This window comes from Malania oleifera, chromosome 1 (assembly GCF_029873635.1).
Source record: "Malania oleifera isolate guangnan ecotype guangnan chromosome 1, ASM2987363v1, whole genome shotgun sequence".
Classification (NCBI taxonomy): domain Eukaryota; kingdom Viridiplantae; phylum Streptophyta; class Magnoliopsida; order Santalales; family Ximeniaceae; genus Malania; species Malania oleifera.
The window spans coordinates 48,859,910-48,881,910 of record NC_080417.1 but is presented as its reverse complement, the minus strand read 5'-3'; the positions used below and the strand labels follow the sequence as shown (position 1 = coordinate 48,881,910).

At 33.4% G+C, this 22,001-nt stretch overlaps 1 protein-coding gene across 1 annotated transcript in view; it reads right to left on the bottom strand.

The window, feature by feature from the left end:
- Nucleotides 1-16,780: 16,780 nt before the first annotated feature.
- LOC131155726 (alpha-mannosidase) overlaps nt 16,781-22,001 on the bottom strand; it is a 60,696-nt gene continuing 55,475 nt past the window's right edge. Inside the window, exons 28-29 of the mRNA XM_058109087.1 lie at nt 17,486-17,554; nt 16,781-17,094 (exon numbers count right to left, since the gene is read on the bottom strand). Of these exons, the coding sequence (XP_057965070.1) occupies nt 16,906-17,094; nt 17,486-17,554 (258 nt within the window). The 3' untranslated portion in view covers nt 16,781-16,905. The remainder of the gene's footprint in view (nt 17,095-17,485; nt 17,555-22,001) is intronic.

Below are 22,001 nucleotides of genomic sequence, written 5' to 3'. Positions count from 1 at the left end.
TCCAAACTTGTTCCTTCTTCTTCATGTTCATTAGCCATGAAGCATTGATGTGCTTCTTTCTCATTTTTGCTTATTTCTTTATTCCTAAAGTGTTGTTTATCTACAAGAGATTTCCTCAAGTCTCTTACGAGTGATTTCATATCATCCTTACTATCTTCATCATTTTCAAGAACTTCTTTGCAATTTGGACTAGATAATATAAAAGCAATGCATTTATCCTTCCTAGACTTTTTAGGATCCAAAGTCATATTTTTCTTAAGTTCATAAGTCATAAGTGACCCAATAAGCTCATCAAGTGTGACTTCGGTTAAATCCTTTGACTCCTTAATGGCGGTGGATTTTGCATGCCATGACTCGGGTAAAGATCGGAGAACTTTTTGAATTCCATAGAATAAGTTCTACTGAGTGCTTTTAGTTCATTTGTGATGTGTGTGAACCGAGTGAACATGGATGTGACGGATTCTCCCTCATCCATTTTAAAATTTTCATACTCATTGACTAACATGTAAATTTTGGATTTCTTAACTTGTGAAGTACCTTTATACGTGACTTCAAGTTTTTCCCATATTTCTTTACCGGTATCATAACCACAAATGCGATTGTATTCATCATCACTTAAAGCACAATAAAGAAAGTTTTTGGTTTAAAAGTTTAGCTCCAATAACCTTAGTTTGGTTTCTGAAAACTCCTTAGGTTGTTTTGGTTCACCTTTGGCATTTTTGAATTCATAATCTCCTTTTGAGATGACCCACCACATCTTGAAATCGTGTGCTTTGATAAAGGTAGTCATTCGGTTTTTCCAAGTTGGGTAGTTTGAACTATTGAACAATTGTGGTCTTGCCACGAATTGCCCTTGGGAGGAGGTACTCGCCAAATACTCCATTTGATCTTTACGCTTTGGATTTTACTCCATTAAATTCAAGTGTCTGGCGTTGATACCTCTTGTTGGACGTCGTAGCCTGGGAGTATATATTTGTGCCCTGCAGTAGATATACACTGTAGAGTCAGAGGGGGATGAATGGTTCGTTTCGTGTATTAAAAATTTCTCTCTACAAAACAATAGTCTTGGTAAGATGGCAAGCAATTATATCACAATATACAAAATAAATAATACACAAGACAAATAATAAAGAGTGTAGGGAGAGAAAAGCGTAACACTGGATTTTAACATGGTTCGGCACCAAGCCTACGTTCACGCCTTAGCACCAAGTCAAGGATTCCACAATCCACTATAAACATTCCTTCCCCAGTGGAGCAAGCCTTACAACTCGAAAGCAAATTCTTACACTCGAGAACAAATCCCTACATGCTCACAAAGAGCCTTCACCAAGTGGTTCACAAAGAAGCTACCAACAAACCAGTTCACAAAGAACCTTACAACCAAGAAGATGATTTTAGCTTTGGTGTATTCCCAAAAGGGGGGGTGAATTAGAATTTTAAAATTTATCCCCTAGGTTAAACGAGATACTGTATAACACAACCTAGGGTCTTTCTAATAATACACCAATTGCACAGATAATGATATGTAGAAATTATATCATATGCAACATTCATAATATAACATACACGTGCGATAAATATAAAGTTCAGAAATATAAGCAAACACGCGATATGTTATCGGGGTTCGGCCAATACTATCTACGTCCCCGCCTCTAGCTCGCAAGCCCAAGGATTCCACTAATGCTCACTTAACGGGTGGAACGGCACCGGTTACAATCAGGTCAATTAACGGGGCTGATCTTAATCTACACCTTATCAAAATGGTGCATCTAGCTTTCCTAAACGGGTCTAAGCCAATCCCAAACTATTCGACAAGGCTAGTCTCCCTTTTTAGGCCTACGCCTGGAATACAACAAATGTAAATTTACATACACGAAAATGTGTTTCTCAAGTAAGCAGACTATGTACTACAATACGCACAGTATAATCAATGCACCTCAAGTATGTATGAACTATAAGTTTGGTGCTCTATGTGTCCAATCAACACTCAATAAGATGTATAATCTCAAATATGTGCAGAGTGTTCTAATAGACTAATCTTTGAAAGCAGAGTATATTAAATCTTAATATCATATTAGTGTTTTAAAGATGCTAGTAATAATATTCAAACGAACTCAAAAATATTTTCTCAATTGTATCTAGCACAAGAATTGTTTGAAATCTAGTTTTGTAAAATATTTTTGCACACAAAAGTATAATCCCAAATGAGTATTGCAATGATAATGCAAACTCTCTTAGCTATATGATTTTTCCCAATCAAAGATTTATCAAATGAAATTAGGGGGAAAAATCTACCTCAACCCCCAATATGAAAATCAAATGTGTAATATACAAGTCAGGGTTTCTAGTACAATATAACAAACAATAAACACTCACAAGGCAAGATTTCTCAAAGGAGTAAAGGTATTTGAGTGTTATGGGGTTGGAATAAACAAATAGGGTTTAAGAAATTTGAGAAAGTTTTTGGCTAATCCTATTTTCTAATTACCACTAATTTTTGCAAATGAGCCTTTATATATAGAGAATGGGTAAATTATGACCGTTAGGGACATATAAGGTATTATTAGATTTTTTTTTAAAGCCAATTAAGAAACTTAACACAGTTTAATTTTAACCCCGATAAGCAACCCGAGAGGTTTCGGGTGGCTGAACCTTAGTTCGGTCGCCCAAATAGACTCAACTCAAAAAGCTATTTTTAAACACTCAGTAGCTCGAGTCTAGGTTCGGTTGGCTGAACCAAGGCGATTTTCCTACTATCAGCAATTTGGGTGCCCGGTCCAACATTCGGTTAACCGAACTCACAAGTTCGATCACTTGAGGTCATTTTGAACTATAAAGTTTGGTCGCCCGGGTTGGTGAAAAGTGCACTGACACTAGTTCGGTCGCCTAGAGATGATACGCTCATTTCTAGTTCGGTCACTCAAACCAGGTCAACCTGCTGACTTCCCAGTGGTTTGGGTGCTCGAGGTGTTTTGAACACTTGGGCTTCGGTCACCCGACCTCTCTCATTTTATGCTCCTTTAAGTCCAATTTTAAACCAATTGATTCCCTTGATTATGTAAGTGATATGGGGACTGTTTGTGCATTTGTTTAGGGACCTAAGGTCTTTCTAAGGCCTTTTTAAGTACGTCAAAAAACCTAGCGTCGGTCAACCCCTAAGGTCTCTCTAAGGTCTTGAGCTTATAGATCCTACATGCATAATATGCCGCTTATTACAGACCTTTTCTTAATTAAAATTACAGACCCACATAGAAAATACAATGAATAAATATGTCGAGTCTTTGCTTCTCTTCAAGTCGTCGCATGCCATCAATATGATCCAGTTAGTATGATCCTACAAACAAACTTGAAAGTCATTAAATACAAAGAGTATTTGTTATTATCAAAACTAGGAATGACCTATAAGGTCAACAATCTCCCCCTTTTTTATGATGACAAATATTTGCCTACTTCTCCCCCTTTTGGCAATAGTAAAAAGGGCCTAGATAAACATTTAAGTATATAGGCGAGTAAGAGATAATTATCATTCAAATACAAATACGGTTTTGGGAAATCGTTAAAAATTTTGGCAACATGCCGTTTGAAAATATAACATTTCCTAAAAGAATATCTGTATAGAAATGACCTGATTGGGTTCAAAAAATGATTTACAATAATTGACTCAACTGAAACAGTCTAGTATGATCAATATAATAAGTAGAGGTATAACACCCAATCATCCAAGAGATATGAATAGTCATACAATACAAAATGAATGACAGAGATAACCTCATAAAGTATGAAATATAGTAATTAAGCACATAAATTGTATAACTGGTCATTTAAAAAATTCAAAGGACATAACAAACATAATTAGACCAGAATTATCCACAAACCATAGTAATTTAAATCATATCATAAGACCCGTGAAAGATTTGAGTTAAAAGCACATGACATATGATACCAAATAGTAGGTTTGAGTATAAAAACAATCTAACTAGTTCATATGCATTTCATGTATTATCACTGAACCAGTTATGCAATGCAACACCCTTAGTAAATTTATTTTAAACAAACAAAAAAATATAACTTCATGACTTAAAATTTTAATACAGAGAAAGCACAAGTCATAAAGTCATTTAAGCACACAAGCAAGGCATCAAATATATTCTATATAAGTTCAATTCTTGCTTTCATAAATGTATATATATAATTATACATATGTATAAAAATATATCCCCTTAAAATTTTCAATAAATACTGAGGGGCATATGCTTGCTGAAATAGAAACTTTAATTCAAAACAAGCAAGCATAAATTTTCTAGTTTGTCAATGAAGCACATACTTCAATATAACCAGAAAACCACAACCATAATGATCCTAAAAAATTTAACAATCACATGCAAGATCATATGGCAAATCAAATGACTGTGGCAAATCAACATGTTTCAGATTATGATTTTCAATAAAACATTTCATTCAATCACATGCCACACATGATTTAAAAAAAAAAAAAAAAAACAGATCTAAGCAAAACATATTGGAGAACATAACAGAATGAGATTTAACTTTGGATGCTCCCCTATCGATTTGAATTCATGCTTAGATACAATAAGCTGCTTATACTAGATAGAGAATTATTTTATTATGCCTAGTAGTATAAGCCATCATTTGGAAACTTCTAAACCAACCATACTGATTATTAATCAATTATATTTATCCCTATCAATATAGTTGTCCCTATAGACCATAGATGTATCAGAGGATATATATTAAGGCATGCAATAATGTTCATGACCCAAGAACATTCCACATCAAACCATAAAACTTCAAGCACAAGATATAATGTTCTGGGATTTCATAAGAGCCTCAATAATTCAATAGACAAAAGTGATGCATATGGATCATTTATGTGCTTCCTATAGGGATGGAACTAAGCTCTCCTAATCATTGGATGATTGTGTGAGGATGAAGTTTAATATTCAATTAGTTTTCACTCATCCTTTCAAAAATATTTTAACGTTAATTTTATCATAATCATCTTTAACACAAGGTTTTTGTTTGGGAAAATTCCTGTCGAAATTTCAGCAGCATGTCGTCTGTAAATCGAACATTTCCCAAATTTTCATGCACCAAAACCTGATAGATTCAAGCAATCAATTCAAAATAATTCAGTTTGAGCATACGAGAACCTATATCCACTACCAGCATGCAATACACATCCACTGCATCCGCAATGTAGGAGGCATTCAACACAAGCATGCAATCCAGTAGTATGATCAACTCAAGATATTCAATATAGCTCAATTGTAGTTTGTGCTAGGAAAATACATAAACTATCCATCAAAGAAATTTTAACCATTTATTGAATCATGGATAGTGTTGCAATGCTATATACATATAGGCATAAAGACGTAGACAAAATAAGGACATGAGAGCCTTTTAATTTATATAACCATGAAGAATAAAAGCTCTCCCTGAGTTATGCACTCAACCATTTAATCCCTTTTTCATTTTCTAATTTCTTTAACCAAGAGTTATAATATTTTCAATGATTTTAGCTTGGCTTTAGATGCTTAGGCTTAGAGGACCAAAAGGTCACAAATAGCATTTTCCAAGGTCATAAGCCAACCTTGCCTCTTTTCTTATGAAGCTCAACACGTGTGAGAGGTATAGGACAAAATACTCTCAAGGATTAAAATTTATGTCAAGCTCTAAGAGTATTCATTATGAGTGGACATTTTCAAAAATGTTTTCGTGCTTAGTAATGATGTCCAGGTATGTGCAAAGAGTGTTTAGGAGAGTATGAATTTTGAAAATAGCTCTTTGGACAGTGGTATGTATCCTTTAGATATAATTATAATTATGAAACAAGGATACAACTGGTGAGTAGAAGGGATGTCTTATAATAAGCACTCAATATATATTAGTTATTTATGATCAATAGTGCTTTAAGCCCAGAGTAATGACAGCTACTTGTTCAAGGCTTTTAAGTTCAAGGATGGGTTTAGGATTAAATGATATATATGGATCCCCTCAACCACAAGCTTGAGCTATGGACAATGTATACTTAACCTTAAGATTTTCATATTTATGTGTGAGCTAAGCATTTTGAATTATATACCAAGTATAGAAGCCTTGTCCATTTGGAAGCGGATATGTATACAAAGCTTCTACATTTTAAACCTAAGCCATTTCCCAAGCCTATTGGCATTACTAACCCCTAAACCTAGGAACTAAGGATGGATTAGATGATTATATAATATTAATTTAGATCCATTTTTCCAAAGGTCCTACAGGGTTTGCTTTCATGATTATCCATTTCATTTCTTTTTCTAAGCCTCTGACACTTCTGAGTAAACAGTTAAACCATACGTACACTTTTCTTTTATGAAGTAAGCATATTTTGTATATACGTGAAGAATTATGCTTATTTAAACTGTTTTTACTCAATGAGGCATGACAATGGGATTCGCAAGATGAACCCTTTTCAAAAGATTTATTTCTTTCAACCCCTAAGGGTTTATTTGCATTATACTTCTTAGATTTGAAAATCATTTCAGAATAATTGTCAATTTTTTTTTCTAAGCAGATGATTTTCAATACTTGCTTAATTTTTTTCTTCTCAAGGATAGCATGATATTCCTTCAATTTTTCTAATTGTTGAGCTATCCTTTCATTTTCATTTTTGAAAGATACCTTCTACTTGTTCACCCTAACTAGAAACTTATTCATTTTCAATAAAGCATTTTCCAATTTTTCACACAAAGGCATACTTTCATTTATCAATTCAGCACACGATTCATCAAAAGAATTAACACAATAATTTTCACATAAATCATTACATGCAACAACAACAGTATTTTCACAAGGAATACCAGATGATTCATCATACAATATATTGCAATATTTTTCACAAGAATCATCACATGCATCAATAATAAGATTATCACAATATTCAATAGATGATTCAACACATGTAGCAACACGGCATTCAAAACATGAATCCTTAAACGAGCTAGAGTGAGAATCATATACCTCATGTTCTGTTAATGCACTATCCCTATCACTTACCACTCCATGATCATCTGATCATGACATCTCTAGAGTGATGGTTTCCTTTTCCTGGATCTCTCCATCACTTTTCCAGCTCAACCCAGATCTCTCTTGCATTTGTACATGCCATAATCTCAAGAAAAATATTAACATCTAAAGCACAATATAGCATATCCATGGTACGTGAATTGGCATGCAATAAATTAATATCATTTTCAACTGGCATACAAATTCCCTTATAAATCACCTATCATACCCTCCAATTCATAGATTTTACAAATATGCACATTCTAATTTTCCAGGTGGTGTAATCAACACCATAAAATAACGGAGGACTGAAAGGTGATCGTTCCTCTCCGAATGGGGATACACTAAATTGAGTCATCTTGATCTTTTAGCAAAAACGTTTAAATCAATGTCATGAGGCTCTGATACCAATTGTTAGCTTTGGTGTATTCCCAAGAGGGGGTGAATTGAAATTTTAAAATTTATCTCCTAGGTTAAACGAGATAGTTGTATAATAAAACCTAGGGTCTTTCTAATCATATACCAATTGCACAAATAATGATATGTGAAAATTAAATCATACGCAGCATTCACAATATAACATAAACATGCAGTAAATATAAAGTGCGAAAATATAAATAAACACACGATATGTTATCAGGGTTCGGCCAATACTGCCAACGTCCCCGCCTCTAGCTCGCAAGGCCGAGGATTCCACTAATGTTCACTTAATGGGTGGAGCGGAATTGGTTACAACCAGGTCAATTAATGGGGCTGACCTCAACCTACACTTTACCAGGATGGTGCACCTAACTTTCCTAACCGGGTCTAAGCCAATCCTAGACTATTCAACAGAGCTACTCTCCCTCTTCAGGCCCACGCTTGGAATACAACAAATGTAAATTTACGTACATGGAAATGTGCTTCTCAACTAAGCAGATTATGTACTACAATACGCATAGTATAATCAATGCACCTCAAGTATGTATGAACTATAAGCTCGGTGCTCTACGTGTGCAATCAACACTCAATAAGATGTATAATCTCAAATATGCGCAGAATATTCTAATAGGCTAATATTTGAAAACAGAGTATATCAAATCTTAATATCATATTAGTGTTTCAAAGATGCTAGCAATAATATTCAAACAAACTTAAAAATATTTTATCAAATGCATCTAGCACAAGAGTTGTTTGAAATCTAGCTTTGTAAAATATTTTGCACACAAAAGTATAAGCCCAAATGAGTATTTCAATGATAATGCAAACTCACTTAGCTATATGATTTTTCCCAATCAAAGATTTATCAAATGAAATCAAGGGGAAAAATCTAATTTTACCCTCAATATGAAAATCAAATGTGTAATATACAAGTGATGGTTTCTAGCACAATATAACAAATAATAAACACTCACAAGGAAAAATTTCTCAAAGGAATGAAGGTATTTGAGTGTTATGGGATTGGAATAAACAAATAGGATTTAGGAAATTTGAGAGAGTTTTTGGCTAATCCTATTTTCTAATCAGCACTAATTTTTGCAAATGAGTCCCTATATATAGAGAATGGATAAATTATGATCGTTGGGGACACATAGGATATTATTAGATTTTTTTTAAAACCAATTAAGAAAATTAACACAATTTACTTAATTTTAACACCGGTAAAAAATAAGCAACCCGAGAGGTTTCGAGTGGCTAAACCTTAGTTCGGTCACCCGAATAGACTCAAGTCAAAAAGTTATTTTTAAACGTTGGGTAGCCCGATTCTTGGTTCGATTGGCTAAACCAAGGCGATTTTCCTGCTGTCCGCGGTTCGAGTGCTCGATCCAACATTCGGTTAACCGAACTCACAAGTTTGGTTGCCCAAGGTTATTTTGAACTATAAAGTTCGGTCGCCTGGGTTGGTGAAAAGTGAACTGACACTAGTTCGGTTGCCCAGAGACGATATGCTCATTTCTGGTTCGGTCACCCGAAACTAGGTCAACCCGCTAACTTCCTAGCGGTTCGGGGGTTTGGTTGCCCGACCTCTCTCATTTTATGCTCCTTTAAGTCCAATTTTAAACCAATTGATTCCCCTGATTATGTAAGTGATATGGGTACTATTTGTGCATTTGTGTAGGGATCTAAGATCTTTTCTAAGGTTTTTTTAAGTATGCCAAAAAACCTAGCGTCGGTCGACCCCTATGGTCTCTCTAAGGTCTTGAGCTTATAGATCCTACATGCATGATATACAGATTATTACAGATCTTTTCTTAATTAAAATTACAGACCCAAATAGAAAATAAAATGAATAAATATGTCGGGTCTTCGCTTCTCTTCAAGTCGCCGTCTGCCATCAATATAATCCAGCTAGTATGATTTTGCACACAAACTTGAAAGTCATCAAATACAAAGAGTATTTGTCTTTATCAAAACTGGGAATGACCTATAAGGTCAACAGATGATACACAGCGAAATGTTCCTCAAATGAGCTAATATGAAATACAATCAAATCCTCACTACTATCTCTCAAGGAATGATTCACACAAGATCAATGAGTAAGAGAGAATGAGCACTTTTGAATGATTGGCTAAGATGCAAGGTGCAAAGTGCTAGGTTTTCAGATTCATGGATATTTTTCACAAATATGACAAAAAATAATAAAAAAACCCATCCTAAACAAGTTTAGGAACTTGTATAAATAGCCCAAAGACCCAACTAGCCGTTAATAAGTCGTTAAGAGCAATCCCCAAACAGAATTAGCCATTTTCTGCCCATTGGGACATTTGGCTCAAGGTCTCTAGTTGACCATTCACTTTCTATGGCCGACCATTCACCTGCTCTTTGAATAAAAATTAGCTACTGGAATTGCTGGTCGACCGTTCCCTTGATCTGGTCGACCATTCCCTTGATATGGTCAACTATTGGTCTGAATGAGAAAAAAGTCACCAACATAAAATTTGTGGGATTTTTCCTTAGATTTTCAGGGACACCAAGATCATGCATTTTGGACTTTTTTAGAAAAAGTTATGCCCCAAATACCGAAGGGTGTTCAAGAAAGATGATCGGTGCATAATTGAGGTTTTAAACCCAACCAAAAAGCTTTTTAATCTCATAAAACATTCTTGGATAATTTTCTATGAAATATATTAAGTCTAATAAAGTTTAATACTTGTCCAAATGAGTTTTCCCTTGAGTGTAAGATATCCTGATAATAAAAACACATTTGAAAACTTGTTTTGATATCTTATATGCTTAATATGTCCTTTATGAAAATATACTTGACTTTCTTGAGTGCTTAGGATATAAAGCTTGTTTTGACACAACCGGTACCAAGTATGAAAATTCTTATGAAACCAAAATTTTTAAAACTAGTCCCTTTTAAAAACATGTTTGAGTTTAGGATCATTTTACAAACTCTTTAAGTTTAACTTTGAAAACCATGAAAGGTGAGTTTGTGTTTATGACTTTAGTGTAATCCTATAAACTCATGTGTCCTAGTATGCATGTGCATTGCTCAACTGTTACTCAGAAATCATGCAAAAACAAAACTAGCAAGAGTTACAAAACATGCTACCTCACACAACCCTTATTACAAATAATTCTACAATGAAGATTCCTTTGGTTGTGCTTGGGTCTTTCCGAGTACGTGTCCATTTGATCTTTCCTTCTTAACGTCTACTCAGTCCAATCTTTGCCTTCAATCCAGTACTTCGTGTACAAGTACCTATACTAAACATGATCTACAAAGATAAAAAAAACACTAGGAACAACATATAGGTTAATATCATCAAAACACATTAAACAATGATGGTGTAGCCATCAAGGCTAACAAGTACAATTCTGTCAAGAGCCACAATAAGAAGAAGAAAGGTTCATGCTTTCATTGTTGAAAACCTGGACACTACAAAAATGAATGTCATCTTCTCAAAGACAAGTAAGATGAAACAAACTCTAACAAGTTTATGACAATGATTTCTAAAATCAATGCTGTTCAAGATGACTGTGCATGGTGGATTGACTCAGGTGCAACAAGACATATTTGCAAAGACAAGAGTTCACTCTCAAAGTATGAACCAGTGGAAGATGGCATTGTTCTTTACATGGGAAATTCGTCCACTGCTGTAGTCAAAGGCAAAGGAGATGTCACTTTTAAATTTACTTCTGGAAAAAGTTTGACTCTCACTGATGTATACCATGTACTAGAAATTAGGAAAAATCTAGTTTTGAAGCCCTACTTAATAAGTTAGGCTTTAAGTTAGTGTTTGAATCTGACAAATTTGTACTCTCCAAGTGTGGATTCTTTGTGGGAAAAGGCTATATGTATGAGGGTATGTTTAAGCTTAATATCAATAAAGTGAATATTTTTGTTTATATTGCTATTTCACTTTCTTTATGGCATAATCGGTTAGGACATATTAATACTACAAAATTGCATGATATGACTAATATTGAATTAATTCCTAGATATGTAAACGACATGGATGATAAGTGTAGTGTATGTATTAAAACCAAAATAACTAGAAAACCTTTTCCTAACAAAATTGCTAGAATTTCTTCTTTACTTCAATTAGAGCATAGTGATGTATGTGACTTGCATGGTACACCTACCATAGGAGGCAAAAAAAAAAAATATTTTGTAACATTTATAGATGATTTTTCTAGATATTTTTATGTTTATCTTATGCATACTAAAGATGAAGTAGTTGATAAATTTAAGGTTTATAAGGCAAAAGTTGAAAACCAATGTGACACAAAGATAAAGTGTCTTAGATCGGATAAAGGAGGTGATTATCACTTTTCTGCCTATTGTGAATCAATAGGTGTGATACATGAAATTTCTACAGCATATACTCCACAAAAAAATGGAGTAGCAGAAAGGAAAAACTGAACATTGGTTGAAATGGTCAATGTCATGATGTCAAATTCAGGATTAAGTAGTGGTTACTGGGGTGAAGCCTTACTAACTGCTTGTCATATATTAAACCGAGTTCCTTTTAAGAGGACTAAGACTTCTCCATATGAGTTATGGAAGAAAAGAAAGCCTAATCTAATATATATTAAGATTTGGGGTTGTAAAGCAATTGTGTGGCTTCCTAAACCTAAGATAAGGAAATTAGGTGAACGAGGAATAGAATGTGTATTCCTTGGGTATGCTGGACATAGAAAAGCTTATAGATTATTGGTAATTGAACCAAATGATTATATAAGAGTTAACTCAGTAATATAATCAAGAGAAGTAGAATTCTATGAAAATAAGTTCACTTCCATACAAAAAGTTAGTGATTAAAATAAATCAGTAGAGACTTTGAAACCACTTTATACTAGTGGTGAACCTTCTGAACCTAGTGAACCTAGAAGGAGTAAGAGGAGGAGAACATCAAAGTCTTTTGGACCAAACTTCATAATCTACCTAGTAGAAGGTACTAGAGAATCACACTTTAGAAAAATTATAATTTCACCAAGTGTGGAATCAGATCCTCTTACTTATGAAGAGGCAATGAAGTCCCAAGATTCTGCATTTTGGAAAGAAGTTATAAATGATGAAATGGATTCTATCATGGGTCATAAAACCTGGAAGTTGGTTGATTTACCCCTGGTTCAAAACCAATTGGATGTAAATGAATCTTCAAAAAGAAAATGAAGGTAGATGGAACAATTGACAAGTTCAAAGTAAGGTTAGTAGGTAAAGGTTTTACACAAAAGGAAGGCATAGACTACTTTGATACTTCTGCTCCAATTGCTAGAATTGCAACTATAAGAGTTGCTTGCCTTAGCTTCCATCTACAAGTTCGAAATCCATCAAATAGATGTAAAAACTATATTCTTGAATGGAGAATTGAATGAAGAAATTTACATGGAACAACCTGAAGGCTTTGTTATGCTAGGAAATGAATCTAAAGTATGTAAATTGGTTAAGTCTCTTTATGGACTTAAACAAGCCGCAAAACAGTGGCATAAAAAATTTGACCAAGTTATTCTTTCTAATAGCTTTAAAATACATAAGTCTGATAAATGTGTATATAGTAAGTTCAATAGAAATAAAGGTGTAATTATTTGCTTATATGTTGATGATATGTTAATTTTTGGTACTAATATTAAAAGTATTAAAAGTTCTAAGAAACTATTATCATCTAATTTTGATATGAAAGATATGGGCTATGCAAATGTGATTTTGGGTATTAGAAAATTAGAAACAATGATAAATTGATTCTCACTCAATCACACTATATTGAAAAGAAACTGAAAAAGTTTAATCACTATGATTGCAAACTTGTTAGCACACTTTTTGATGCAAATTTGAAATTATATCCAAACACTGGTAGAGCAGTAAATTAGTTAGAATATGCTAGAGTGATTGGTAGCTTGATATATGCTATGACTTTTACTATGCTTGATATTGCATTTGTTGTAGGTGAACTTAGTAAATATACTAGTAATCCTAGTGATATTCATTGGCATGCTATATATAGAGTATTAAAGTATTTGAAAAATACTATGGATTATGACATACATTATGAAGGATATCCTACTATTTAGAAGGATTCATAGATGTCAATTGGATCACTGATTGTAATGATCATACATCAACCAATGGGTGGATATTCACCCTTGGTGGAGGAGCTATCTCCTGGGGTTCTAAGAAGTAAAGTCTTATAACAAATTCCACTATGGCATTAGAGTTTGTGGCTTTAACTACTTGTAGCAAAGAGGTAGAATGACTTCGGAATTGCTATTAGAAATTCCAATGTGACCAAAGCCTATGCCACCTATGTCTTTGCATTGTGACAGTGAGGCAACTTTGTCACGGGCATATAGTAATATATATAATGGTAGATCCAGACATATTGGTGTAAGACATAGTTATACGAGGCGGTTAATTACTGATGGGGTAATTACCATAGATTTTGTGAGGTCAAGCCAAAATTTGGCCGATCCATTAACAAAAGGACTTGCAAGAGATATGGTCTAAAAAACATCAAAGGAGATGGGACTTAAATCCATAACCCATTGTCACCAATGATGGAAACTCGACTCAACACTTGAAATTTTCAAACTCTTGAGTTCAATGAGTAAAGTACATCATATGTAGTGATTGAAAGCACTAAAATGTATATGTGTTACATAATCCATCCCAAGGAATAAAATTCCAGAAAAATTATTCATATTACTCTAAGGGTGTTTGTGATCAGTTTTCATTTGTGTATAAGGCAAACTGATATCAGATCATAATCTGGGTTTCATTGTATCTTGGAAACGTATTTGTTGATTCAATACACACAAATTTGATAGGAATAAATAATATTTTAAGGAAAACGACATTGTAACGTGACTTGAAGCGAATTTCAGTTCTGCAACATATTTCCCTACCTTATTCCTACAATATTAAAACATAAATAGAGATGGGACAAAATAGAATATATATATATATATATATAAGTGGGCTTAGCTAAAATCAATAGTGGACACCTAGCAACAACTAGCAGCACTATAGGACCACTTGCTGAAGTTGTCGGTGTCCTACTATCTTTCCAGCATAGACACTTGGCAGACTGTTGGTAGCACTATAGGGCCACTTGTTGCAAGCTACTACTGTCATCATACATTTTTTAACTACGCATACTGGTAACAACACAATATACAGTCAGTGTGTGTGTGTGTGTGTGTGTGTGTGTGTGTGTGAGAGAGAGAGAGAGAGAGAGAGAGAGAGAGAGAGACAGCTGCAAAACATTAAAAAAAAAAAAAAGGAAAAATTCAAGGAAATAAAAAAATAGGAAATCCAAAAGAACCTCAAAATAAATTTTTTTGTGAAAATTTATATAAATTATTAAAATTTTAAAATAATTTATATATTTAATATTTTTTTATATATTATAAGTCATTGTTGAGACTATGAAACTAGGGACTTTAAAGTCATTGTCAATTGTTAGAGACTTAAAAATATGTGCATTGTTCAATACAAAAGGGTTTTATTTTGTATTTATGTTAAACTGAGACAGGTTGTAACCTTCACATTCGTTTGCTGCTAGCTATGCTTTGGGGGCTTGCCTGGTTGCCGTTTGTTGAATTTCATTTTTTCACCTCATTTAAATCGTGACTATATTTATTGAATTACTATCAAAATAACTCAGTAGATGGGATAAATTATTATCTTGGAAAACATATTTCCGTTTTGATAAAATTCAACTGAGAATTGTTCTCACCTTCATGGTATTATATTTTGTATCAAATCCTAGGGATATTCTTTAAAAGAGTTTTGGACTTGGGTATCATGCTCCAAACATCTCTCTAAGAATTATTTTTTCAATAGAAGTATATTAAATGGGTATTTAAATTTATTATGTAATTTATTTTAATTAGTTAGTATTTAAATTTATTATGTAATTTATTTTAATTAGTTAGAATAGAATTACAGTAAAGTTATAGAAAATCATTGATTAGTACTGTAGATTTTTTTTTTGACAATTTTCTCACTAGAAAAAGATAAATGGATAACAATGTCATCTAGGTAAAACATTTTTTATCACGTTATCTGAAAGATATCCTTTGAATGAATAGGTTGAGTTTCACTTTCTTTCGTCATTAGTTCATCTTTTCGATTTTTCTTTGGTTGGTTTAAATTTTTTTATGTTAGTTTATTTTATTATTTTTATTTTTGATAGGTCTATTTTAGATTTGTTTCTTATCTAGTTTTGTTTGAATTTATAGTCCGACTTTAGTTGGTTGTTAATATTATTTTCTTGGAGGCCTTTAATCTTTTTTATATGTAATCTTTCAATATTTGTCTTATAATTACAAAATTCTTCTACCAAAAGTGAGAGTATATTAATAAATAATTGAAAGTATCCTTCTCCTTTATTTCAAAAAAAAAAAAACATTGTCAATATCCCACGTTGCTGTAGCTGCTTTAGCCCATCCCCACCACTAACAAACTCACCACCCCTTGATCTACCACGGGCTGGAAGGTTACCGCTGGACGACCACCACCGATGATGCACCCGCCCCACTGCCAGGCTACCAGCCATGCGCATTGTAGAACTTTAGATGCTTACATTTTTTATAGCTTCAGAAATTAGGATTTTTATTTTAATTTGGAAATTTTGATTTACTTTGGACGCCCAGTAATTTAGGTTATATTTTGTATTTTAAAGTATATTGGGGCTGTTCTGTAATTTTTTGTTTTAACTGCAATATTGAGTATATGAGAAATTTCTTTATGCGTTGTATTAGACCGTTACCCATTTGAAAAAAGTTTAAAAATTTAGGTTATATTTTGTATTTTAAAGTATTTTGGAGTTATTTTGTTTTTTTTGTTTTTTTTTTAATTACAGTATTGGGTGTATAAGCAATTTCTTTATGTTGCATTTGACCGTTGTCCATTTGAAAATAGAATTCCAATAGTACTAGTCTCTCTCCTGCAGCCCTCCCCCTCTTCTCCTTCCTTTCTTCTTCTTCCTTCTTGTTTTTGCACCATCTGTTACTCTCTGCTCCGCTTGTATTTCTGCTGAGTCTGATCTTCCTGTACTGCTTTCTCATTCTCTTTCCGTTCCGTCTTTAACTCCCTATTTTGTCCAACAGTTCCTCTTCTTTTTCCCCCTTCATGCGTGTGTTTATGATTTCCTGGAACCCGGATTCTATGGGTTCTGACATTTGAGTTTTTTGTACAAACCTGGTTACTGAATATGAAGTTAATCCAAAAGCATACATCTAATATTCTAGCTCATTGGCATCTCATACTTCTTTGTGTAGCAGCTCGCAGTGGGACTCTTAACCTGGCAATTATTAGGCTTGAGCGTATACAGAAGTCCAGGAAGAAAAATAATCTGCCTTTCAACCTTTATTCAGTTCAGCTTAGTTAAAACTACAATGGGGCAGAGCAGATCATCAAAATTTCAACAAGAAAGTACGGATCTCCATAGGACCGAGCTCAACAGTAAGAGTTGAATTATTAACAGGGCCACCTCTAAGCGGAATTGGTTCCTCACCCTTGTCCCCTTCAACTTTCCATGTCATCCTCCTCATCGATGACTTGTGTTGGTTTGTGGATAGACTGGTTTCTCTCACCTCCTTTATCTGAAAATACAAATCTTGATCAATATGGGATCCAATGATCACCTTCACAAAAAAGTTTCATATTACTTTACATAGCTACAGAAGCCATGCTATGCTTCCAATTTCCAAGAGAGCCAAGCTTCTTTTGTTCCAAATAGAAGCATAATAATAGGAAGAGTTGTTTGGATAACAAGAACCGCTATGGGCGGCGACTTTCACCCCCAGATTTGGTACCGCACCATAATGTCTAAAGTGGCGCGATGGTGGCTGTAGTCCCCGAGTTATAAAAAAAGTAAAAAAAAAGAACAACTATAGAGGAAGTCAAGGACCCAAAACTAATGATTCCAAATAATGATACTACGGTTCACATGTTTTTAAATTATAAAGAAACTAGATAAGAGGTCATATGTACCATTTTTCGAGCAAAAATCTTCTTTAGTTCTACTTTTGCCAACTTCGAGTACTCGGCATCTTCACCAGCCTAACCAAATTTGGACAGTGTGAGAAGCAAATGAGAAAAATAGTAAAATAATTCTACATAATTACACCATTAATTATCATGGTCTTAAATAACATCAGCAATCGTTATGTAACGGTTTTTTTGGGTTCCCGATACCGTTAAACACCGCAAAATCAATGGGAAGAAAAATCACAGCTGTAGTGGCCATTGCATAAAGGCCGCTACAACCGCTACGTGACCACTACAAGACTGTTATGCCCAAAAGAAAATGTTATTTTTTACTTTTCCTTCTCACTTTTGTTTTTTTCCCCTTCATAAATCATTCTCAATACACTACTTAGCGAGAGGGAGAAAAGATTATAACAAGGATGATAATGATACAAAATTTACTTTTTATTTGATAATGATACAAACTTTACTCTTTCTTTAAATACTCACAATAGATGCATTAATTAATAATTTGAAAATACTAACTTGTTAGGAAAATATTTTATTTTGATAACATAAGCAATTTGATATTTATGTTCTATATTTTCAACTCCAACATTCATTTCTTTTCTAATTATTGTATATTTGTGTTATTCATATAATTGTATGTCTTATGTGTCTAATAGATTCATGGAGTATATCATTTATTTTGTTTTATCAATCGATTTATCACACATAAGGGTTTATCATGCATAAGAATAATGAGAAAGTATATTCACACACACACACGTAATTTTTGTCAATGATAGTTCAAAACAAATGTAAAATTCTTGTCCTTACCAAACAATTTAGTTGAACTAAAGGATTCAAAATATACTAAAACTCTTTCTAAGAAGGGTTAAAAGCTTAAAACATACAAATACACTAATATGCACATGGTTGTGCATGCTTGAAAAAAATTCACAATCATTACACCTACTTCCTATTATGTAACATCCGCTACTCCTACTTCCCGTTACATCCGTTACCATTACGGTACATTACCCACTACTGAGATTTAAAACCATGTTAGTTATGTTGAAGAAAATTACTTTACCAATTTAATTAATAGCAATTAATTGTGCTAATATATTAGTTTATGGTTAAAGGACATTTACTTCGGCATTCAGCATGTGAGGTTAGCAGCTGAAATCTATGAAGAAAATTTCAGCTCTGGTCGGGTTGTATAAACTGGACTGTTAATTAAATCAGGAAACTCTATTTTAGGTGGATTGTTTTATAAAAAAAATTGTAATATTGTGTTTCAATTTTATTTTCAAACATGATGAAAATTAAGTAGTGATTATTCAAGTTTGAGATTCATTCGGACTTGTAACTGCCATTTATGATCCATGTTTTCAAAAAATTGAAAGTGCAAAAATGATCGTGAGCGCAATGGCATCAAAATTTCTACAAGGTGGCTTATAAATTTAGCGTTTAAATGTAACTGGACAGAATGAGAAGAAAACAGAATAGGAAAATAACAGTGTTAGTGTATTTTAATATTATTATTTATTATCTTGGAAAAGAGCATGTACCTTGGATTGGGTTTTGTATCTACATTTAATTAGGTCATTCATTCATGTATTTCGTAAATGCATAAGATTAATTATATGAATGTACCTTAAATCTAGGTGCGTATTTATTTAATATATATATATATATACACATCTTATTTATTAAACACATGGAGAATGAAAGGTCATTTTGTGCCTATAAATAGACCCTTGAGGTACTAGCGCTACACACCAATCTTTTCTCTTCATTCTCATCATATCATCCTGCTTTAGAGTCTAAAGAGTTTGACTAGCAAAGAAAGGTGTTTTTAGTGAAACTTAGCAAAGAAAGGTGTTTTTAGTGAAACTTTAGACTCCTTCGTTTGTGCAGAGAATTAGAGAGTCCTACGATTCAAATCGGACTTTTGTATCCTGAAAGAAACAAGTCTTGTGGACTTCTACACCAATTTGTGGGCTAAGTCAAAAACCGCAGAGGGCTTGAATCTCCTTAAAGAGAGTGAGATCTATGCCTCAGCCTATTTGTGAATTGTGTTTATATTTATATTTTTATTTAAGTTTTATTATTTTTATTTTATTAAATTTCTTAATAATTTTAAGGAGATTCAATATATGGAGCCTACAGTGAGAAACCGAATGAAAATGTTGAAAATCTCAACAAGAATTTTCAGTTTAAAGGAGCCCGCTTCAAGAGATGGAAAGGTAAGATACTTTCTTTCCGTAGTCTCCTCAAAGTTGTTTATGTTCTCACCAAAAGGATTTGAAGAAGATGAGTTGGTCGATCACTAAGAAAAATTGGAACAATAAGAAAAAGATAAGTATAAATGTCGATATTACGTTTTAAATTGTCTAGCCGGTCATTTATTATTATTATTATTATTATTATTATTATACTACTTACTCCTCCGCAAAGAAAATATAGAAGGCTTTGCAGAATAAAAATGATACCGAGGAGGTAAGAGGGCAAGATGCAATTCTGCAAGAATATGGTAATACCAACAATGGTAATATCACAAAGGTGATTCTCTCTCTACCATTGGTTATATTTTTACTTTACGTGGTAGTGCTATTTGCTGGAAATCTAAAAAACAAACAATAATTGCTAATTCTACTATGGAAGCTCAGCTTATTGCTTTAGCATCGGCTAATGAAGAAACAAGTTGGTTGAGGGATATGTTGTATGAAATTTCATTGGAAAAAACCAATACCATCTATCCTAATTAATTGTGATAGCATTGCTGCAATTGGTAGAGTGAATAATCGTTATTATAATGGTAAATCTAGATCCATAAGAAGAAAACACAATATTGTGAGATCATATTTGAGTAGTGACATCATTAATGTGAGTTATATAAAATCTCTTCTGAAAATCTTGCAGATCCATTAACTAAGGCCTTAACAAGAGAAAGGGTCTGGAATACATTGAGGGCGATGAGACTAAAGCCCGTAAAATCATGAACCACATATGAGGATACCTAACCCAAGGACCAAAGATCCTGTAATTGGATTAAATGGGAAGAACGAATCATATGATTGTCGTAAGAAATGCACTATTATTTTTAAACTCATCCCTATGGTACAAGTGCATTTATCCTGTAACGAAGGAGGTTGAGTTTTTAAAAACTCTTAATGATAATTTGTATCTCTTATGAGTGGGGTGTTAGAGTTACAGTAACATCCTTGAAAAATTTTACTTATGTGAGCATAAGAGTGGGGCCACTCTCTATGAGAATTAGGCTTATTCTCAAATATGCTTATGAAATCAAAAATAGCACAAGGTCGAAACTTGTTGGCTATTAAAGCTTATGTCAACACATAAATAATTATATGTGGGTAGTAATAACTTATTTCTCTTAAGAAGTCATAGTTCAAGTTTGAGACCACTACTGACTTTGGAGTAAAGATTCTTGTTCACTAAGTGAATGGTGAATGTTCAATGCAGGGCAGACCTTCATTATGCATAATTATTCATCTTTGATTGTTAAACTCTCTACATGCATGGTACATACATAGTATTAAATTGAGGGGGTAATTATTAGTGTATTTTAATATTATTATTTTATTAATAATATTGTTAGTGTATTTTAATATTATTATTTATTACCTTGGAAAAGAGCATGTATCTTGGATTGGGTAATGTATCTACATTTAATTAGGTCATTCATTCATGTAATTCATAAATAAAAAAAGGGCAACCCGGTGCACAAAGCTCCCGTATATGTGGGGTCCAGGTAGGGGCGACCATAATGGGTCTATAGTATGCAATCTTACCTTACATTTTTGCAAAAGACTGTGTTCACGCCTCGAACCTGTGACTTCCAGGTCACACGGCAACAACCTTACCGTTGCGCCTAAGCTTCCTTTCTCATGTATTTCATAAATGCATAAGATTAATTATATGAATGTACCTTAAATCTAGGTGTGTATATATCTATTTAATATATATATTTTATTCATTAAGTGCATGGAGAATGAAAGGTCATTTGTGCCTATAGATAGACCCTCGAGGCATTAGCAGTACACACCAATCTCTTCTATTCATTCTCATCATATCATCCTTCTTTTGAGTCTACAGAGTTTGACAAGGAAAGAAAGGAGCTTTTATTGAAGCTTTGGACTCCTCCATTTATGCAGAATTGGAGAGAGTCATACAATTCAAATCAGGTTGTTACATCCTGGGGGAGACAAGTCTTAAGGAGTTAAGCCACACCGACTCGTGGGCTAAGCCAAAAAACCGTAGAGGGCTTGAATCTCCTTAAAGGAGGGTTTGAATCTCCTTAAAGAGAGCGAGATATCCGAACCTCAGCCTATTTGTGAATCGTGTTTATATTTGTATTTTAATTTGTGTTTAAATTTTATTATTTTTATTTTATTAAATTTCCTAACACATAGTTAAAGAAGCATCGTTGAATCCAACCAATTCATCGGTAAACCTATCAAGCACCACATTTTAATAAGAATATGAAGGGAGGCATAAGGCAGATTGT